The sequence below is a fragment of the Triticum dicoccoides genome, chromosome 1B, assembly GCF_002162155.2.
Source record: "Triticum dicoccoides isolate Atlit2015 ecotype Zavitan chromosome 1B, WEW_v2.0, whole genome shotgun sequence".
Lineage (NCBI taxonomy): Eukaryota > Viridiplantae > Streptophyta > Magnoliopsida > Poales > Poaceae > Triticum > Triticum dicoccoides.
In genome coordinates this window covers 671,379,162-671,386,463 of record NC_041381.1, presented here as the reverse complement: position 1 = coordinate 671,386,463, position 7,302 = coordinate 671,379,162, and the positions used below count along the sequence as shown (strand labels likewise).

Below are 7,302 nucleotides of genomic sequence, written 5' to 3'. Positions count from 1 at the left end.
ACTTAGAACTGCCCATATGCCAGTCCCATCTCTAGAGACAAGACTCGGGAGCAACTCTTGCCTTCAGTTCAGTCTCGAACGGAAGGTTGAAGCATCGATCTGCCTAGCTTTGCGTGCCGGTATGTGTCGCATTTTATCCTGGTTTTTGCTCCTTATTAACCTCTCTCTAGCATCAGATGCAACACATACTAGATGCATGCTTGCATATGCTATACCAGTGTAACAATCTAATCTTGATTGCAGTGCTTGCAGGAGGTAGCAAGATGGCTGTAGCATGGATAGAAGCTGATGTAAAGTGGTTGAGTTTCTATGTGTACCGGATAGTGCTGCTTCTCAGCTTCCTTATGTATGTTATCCTCGCCTCCTTCTCCGAGAACCGCCGGCGTGAAGGCAAAGGTTACAAGAAGAAATGTTGCATAGTAGACATCAGTAAACCACACCTACATATATATATGCAAACTAAGAAGTTAATTTAAACTCAAATTGCATATAATTCAAATAAACTACCACATATAATTACTCTCAAACTAAAACCCACAAATCACTATACTTATAGCATTGCAAGAGCTAATCTAGCAATGAGAGATGAAAGGACAAAGTTATTAACCTTTGTGAACACTTGGATGGATGGGGTGCCTCCAAATCTTGACAAATTTTGGCGAAAATGGAGGATCATCTCGAGAAAGAGGGGAAGAACAGAGAGGAGAGGAAAGGGAAAGAACAGTGAACCTCTAGTACACCGGTTCGTTACACGAACCGGGACTAAAGGTTATCATGGGGCCCCAGCCTGACACCAGCCTGCCACCACCACTTTAGTCTCGGTTCGTGACACGGACTGGTACTAGACATTCAACACGAACTGGGACTAATGATGCCCGCCCTCCCCTATCTGTTGGAATCGGGACTAATGGTCACATTAATATTGGTCCGTTTTCAAACCGGGACTAATGGGGCTCACGTAAAGTCTTTTTTCTACTAGTGCATGTTGTTCCTTCATGAGATGATGTTGCACTATTTTTAGCACCTATAGTATGTACTGCCTCCGTTTCTAAATATATGTCCTTTTAGAGATTCATCCTTTGCTTATAGCTCGATAAGAACGTAGCTTATCCATTATAGGACAAGATAGCCAAGCAGATATGCATATACTTATCATCTTAGGTTCAGTGCATGTGCAAGCAGGTAAGGTGCACTGTGTAATTGGTGGTTCTTAGGGCATGAACAATGTTGGCATATGGATACAAATGACCATGAGAAAAAGTAGATTGAAACAACTACATTGATTTTTTCTTCCCAACACAAGCTACTACTAGTGGGCCTCATTAAGAAATAAAAAATAAAAACTTAAATACATATGCATCTCTACTCTCCACTTCAACTTTTTTATTTTTTACACCAGACCACACTTTTCTCCCCAAACACCCACCTCTTGTAGAGGATCCCACTTCTTTATCCTAACTTACTTTTCCTGACATCTGATCCTAAATAACACACTTGGCATCACCATAAGGCTATGCATTGGCCATTCCCTTAGCTTATTGCTCGTTAGTTTCTTAGTTTATTCCTTAGGGTTTCTCCTTTGCATTGGGTCTTGTGAGCCCCCGATCAAGCCTGACCTCGGGCTCCCTTGGGTGTGCCACTCCTCGCGTACGGCACCGTCAGACATCACGCCCCGACCAAACCAGATGAATCGGAGCCGCCGAAGATTGTGCTCGTCGCTGGCCATAAAGAAGGCCCGATCCACCTTGGTTGGCTGAAGCAGCCACCATCAGCAGCAACATGCAGTCACTATAACCACTTGCAGTAAACTGCCAGCCTACGCCCACAACCGACACCACCATCCACCAAGAGCACCGGCGGTGATGGAGATCCAGGCGTATCTGACCCCGCAGACCGAGCAACGACTACCACAATGAGAGCAACCACTCCCCCTCGCGCCTGCTCACCCACCACCACATGTCGCACGACCATATCAAAGCCGCCCACTGTCGTCCCCGTGGACGTCAGATCCCACTAGAACCGAGCCGTGACCACCAGCACGAGACGGCCTCCCGCACTCCACCACAAGGCAGCGCCTCCGCCAACACCTGTCGGGGCCACCAACCCCGTGCTCATGCATTGCCGTCCCCGAGTCGCCTGATGGGAGCCCAATTTGAATTTTTCATAAAAAATCTACGCACGACAAATTGAAATGGAGGTAGTATAGGAGATCTATAAAATCTTGTGTATAGATTTACTACCTCCGTCCGGAATTATTGGGCCTGCTTGCCACCCAGCCGTGTCCGTTTTAATAAGGCCGCTAGACATTTCTCTTGATTCCCTTTGCTAGACGTGCGCGGTATTGGCGGAAAACGTCAGAGGCCAACTGCATGCAGAAAGGAAACACCCCACCAGATGCATTCAATAAATGTAGAGTAATTGTTTACCGCTCGATGTGGCCATCATTGGGCGCATGCAAAAAAGGAAGCGGGCAACCCGCTGCATGCGCTAATCTGGTTGACTCCAAAATCACGCGTTAGCAGACTTAGTGCATGTACAACAAATAGTTTTATCTTAAGTCTTGCATGTAATTTAGATATGACCAAAAAACATGTCTACAATGGGTCATCTCTTAGTCTTATCTTCAATAACTAGCTATTCCTACAAACATGATGAGAAATATTGTGCTAAGAGAACATCTCTTATCATCTTTTAAATAAGAGAAGACAACCTTTTTCTTATGATCTCTCTATCCTCCATCTCATCATTTATCTTACATGGCATTTTTAAGATAAAACCATTATACATGCCCTTAATATCTCATCTTGGTCTCTGAGTTCTGGCTAAACGGCCCAATAAATCAGGACGGGGGTAGTATAAAAGAACTTTAAATTTTTTTATATATAAAAGGGTTCTCCTTAAACTAGCGGTCCCTGAAATTCACTCAAAAAAGAAAGGAAAAACAGCAGACGCCCAAGCACCACGATGAGTATTGTTGGCAGTACGACATTGTTTTCTTCACATGTGCCACTACATTTTTTGTAATTTTTTTGGTTATGTGCCACCGATGAGGCGATGAAATGATGTCAGATAAGCAAACGTGTGGGAATCACCACAAGAATTTCTTTTGTTTATGCCATTCTAGTACAAGATAGCCAGGCAGATATACATATGCTTATGGTGCTAGGTTCATTGCAAGCATGTGATGTGGTCCCGTCTCCTTGGCGATTTCTTAACTAATTCGTCGTTAGTTTCTGTCTGGCTGATAGTGTGCACGCAAGGTAGTGGGTGTGTACTATCTACTACAGTATACATGTAGTGGAATTAAAGAACAGTGTTGATTAGCTGTCCCAATAAGTATTGTGAATTTTGCAGATTGGATCTGCCAAACCTAGTTCAGATCGACAACGACCCCTGGTAAAGTGGACCGTCTCTGACAACCTTGTATTTCTTAGTACTAAAAACGAACATTGATGGGTAATAGCTATAGTATAAATGGATGAATACAAAATACTAAAACGTACTGAACCTGACCAGGAAACTCTCTACAGGCAAGCTATCGGATCATTGCTTAACTTAGAGCTGCCCATATGCCAGTCCCATCTCTAGAGACAAGACTCTAGGGAGCAACTCTTGCCTTCAGTTCAGTCTCGAACGGCAGGTTGAAGCATTGCATGCCGGTATGTGTCGCATTTTATCCTGGTTTTTGCTCCTTATTAACCTCTCTCTAGCATCAGATGCATGCAACACATACTAGATGCATGCTTGCATACGTATGCTATACCAGTGTAACAAACTAATCTTGATTGCAGTGCTTGCAGGGGGTAGCAAGATGGCTGTAGCATGGATAGAAGCTGATGTAAAGTGGTTGAGTTTCTATGTGTACCGGATAGTGGTGCTTCTCAGCTTAACCATGTATATTATCCTCGCCACCTTCTCCGAGAGCCGCCGGCGTGAAGGCAAAGGTTGGAAGAGAGGGTTATTGTGGTTGGCGTACCAGCTGACTGACTGGTGCCCGGCATATGTCATCAGCAACCTGTACCTCGAAACCTTGCCATGCGAGAAGATGATCGTCGCCTTCTGGGTGCCATTCCTCTTGCTGCACAACGCTCGCCCAGACAACATCAGCGCCTTCATCAGCGAGGACAGTGAGCTCTGGCTGCGCGTGGGTGTATTTGTTTTCTTGCAGTCCGTGGGATCTGCATTTATTGTGTACAGGTATATACTCCATGAGTCCACTGCTGGGTTGTTGCGCCAGGCGTCTTTCATCATGGTACTGCTGGGCCTTTGCAAGTATGTGGAGAGTGCGGCGGCGCTACGGCGATGCAACTTGAACCGCATCCGGAGGTCATTCAAGAAGCTGCAGCCCAATGCCAATAGCTTCAGGGATGACTATGGTGGAGGCAAGAATCTGGAGGGTCTGAAAGACGAAGAAGCCTTGTTGTTTGCTCACAGCCTGTTTGATATCTGCAAGGGTGCCTTTTCTGATTACTCGGTGGAGTACATGAACCGTGATGCAGTCAGAAGCATGTTCTCGGGTCAATGGGAGAGTATGTGCAAGGTGGTGGAGATGGAACTCTCCCTTATGCATGACATCCTCTACACCAAGACATCCATGGTCCACACCTGGCATGGCTACGCCGTCCGTGTGGTCTCGCCGCCGCTCACCACCGCTGCGCTCGTGCTATTTTTCATCCAGTGCAAAGAGTGCATGAATCTGAAGCCAATAGATAAAGCTGTCAGTTACATATTGCTGGGTACGACCCTCCTCCATGATGTGATATCGCTGTTCAGGACACTAGCGTCAGGTTGGACACATTCATACTTCAAACGTATGTCATGCAACTGGTTCAAGCATCAATTTTGGTGCCGGGGGAGATGGGCGAAGCTTCGTCGGTTTGTCGTGTCACTGCGTCTTTCCCGGCTCTCCTTGTGGTTGTGGACATGTGCATGTCCCAGGGAGCCCAAAAGCTACAGGAGGTGGGCGGGCACCTTCGGGCAGTGCAACATGTTTGACCAGTGCACTGTTGGAAACAGGCGCAACCTATACAGCATACCTGGGCTGACGACTGAATCAAAAGGCCAGTTGAGTTCGAGAGGCTATGAATGGGAAGACCATTCGAGGGGCCTTGAGATTCCAGACAATGTCAAGAAGCTGGTGTTCATCAACATGTGCAAACACTTATTCCCTGGTCCCGAGCTGCCCCATGAACAGTTTGTTCGTGTAATTGTGCCACCAAGTCAATGCAACCGCCCTGACAAGCAAGCTGTTGCAGAGTACTCTCCCAGATCCTACGAGCAACAAACTGTTCACTGTAGCTATTCTGAAGCCAGGCCTGAACAGCATAAGCTAGTTAATATATTGGAGAATTTCTACACTGATTTGCCCGATACCAACGAGGAAGCTGCTGACATGAAGCATACAGATCAGTCAGATGAAGATATGAGGTTCCATCTTGAGCTTCAAGAGGTCATCCTCATCTGGCACATCGCCACCGATGTCTTCCTCGCACGCAGACCCAGTATCGAAGGCGGAAAGTCCGAGGAACTCGTGAAGGCGATCAAGCAGATGTCAGATTACATGATGTTCCTCGTCGCCAAACGCCCTCAAATGCTACCAGGGCGTACGCTCGGCGGGCTGCACGAGAAAACACGCCGTGCTGTGGAGTTGATATGGAAAGTGGCTATACCAACTAGTCATGCAACAAAAGAAAAGGAGGTGGTTGCCAAGTGGATGCTGAATAATATGGATGATCTTAATGACCCAAATTCAGCTATCTGGGGAGGAACTCAAAAGATGGACAAGGATAATCTTAATGACCCAGGTATGAATATGACTAGTGTCTGGAGAGGAGCTCAACTTGCCCAGATGCTGCTAAACCCACCGTCCAAGCGTGGAGAAAGCAAAGGTACGGTACAAGTACTTGCATACTGGATTCCAGATTTGCAACAACCTCATCGGGATATGGAAGGCATGTTGGAGTTCATCTTGGATGCGTGGGTGCGTCTGCTCATGTTTGCATCCATCCGGTGCAGCAGGGATTCTCACGCCAAGCAGCTCAGCTGCGGCGGCGAGCTCGCGACCCTCGTATGGATCATCATGGAACACACAAAGAGCAGCGTCGTCAAAAAGCATCTCAAGTCACTTCTTCGTTGAAAACTACCATGCATCTTCCTCTGCAATAAACTCTGTTATAATGCTTTTCATCTCACTAGCTGATCTGTACTCTCCTGCTTTGGTCTCTCGTTGTAGTCATGTATCTCTCTAGTTTTTCTCGTTTGGTTGTTGTACTCATGTTTCTCTGCATTGGTAGTTGTACTCATGTACTACTACTACTCTTGTCCTTCAGTCTCTAGTTATACTCGTGTATCTCCGATTTTCTGGTTTGGTGGTTCACTTGCACCATGTATCTCTCTGGTTTGTACCCATGTATTTCTAGTTTGGTAATTGTACTCATTGTATCGCTGGATTAATTGGTCGTCATTTCTTTGCTGCCCTTGAACTGCATTATTAGCAAGTGATATGTCTGAATCTTGATATATAAGAACCATACACTACACTGTGGCTTGTATTGTGATTGCACTTTCTTGCAGTCAATAACAAAAACGGGAAGAAGACCCAATCAATTGCTGAAGTGGTAAATTGCATCGATTATCATAAACAACAACAGGGCAACAATATTAAGGCTATTATTGTCAAGTTTGTTACTGGATTGATCTCTGCTCAAATCAGGAGAAGGAAAAAAAAGAGGTAAAGGATCACCAACAAGGCTCTCTGCTCAAGACGAGGGGAGGCAGCAGCAGCAGCAAAAGGATTGGCGCCGACAACTCGAAGAAGATGTTTGTTTTTGTTCGGCATTTTTTTAACAAACTGACATAATTACATTGCATCCTAACATGAGCAAAGTTCACACAGCTGAAGGTAGGTAAAGCTGTAGAATTCTGGTTAATCGCCTGTAGTGCACTGAGATGTGCCTCTGAATTTTTTCCCCTGGGAACGTGAATGACTAGTGAGATTATCTGAATTTACTTCATTTGGTTTTCTGAGTTAAGCAGCATGCAAATTCCAGTCCATATTCTCTCGTGAGCTTGACCGTCGTTGGAGGATCCTCCTCTCTAGCCTGCATATGTGTAGATCTTGTTGCTCGTCAATCTAAAAAAAAAAAGATCTCGTTGATCGTCCATATATTTTCTCCTTCCCTGTTCATATCCTATGCATCCGGATCCGGGGGATGCATCCGTCCATTCCAAGGTCTGATCCAAATCGCACGCCCAACAGGAAAAACACGACTAATATGCAATTACACCCCGCCTAATATGCAA

General features: G+C 45.7%; 1 protein-coding gene across 1 annotated transcript; it reads left to right on the top strand.

The window, feature by feature from the left end:
- The first annotated feature begins 3,811 nt into the window (after positions 1-3,811).
- Positions 3,812-6,136, top strand: LOC119350870. The gene has a single exon (XM_037618497.1). It carries the CDS (start codon positions 3,812-3,814, stop codon positions 6,134-6,136), a length of 2,325 nt encoding a protein of 774 aa, XP_037474394.1.
- Positions 6,137-7,302: the final 1,166 nt, after the last annotated feature.

Bases quoted from the DNA above. Each gene is read 5' to 3' on its own strand.
- LOC119350870 (XM_037618497.1), top strand. From the start codon at position 3,812: ATGGCTGTAGCATGGATAGAAGCTGATGTAAAGTGGTTGAGTTTCTAT.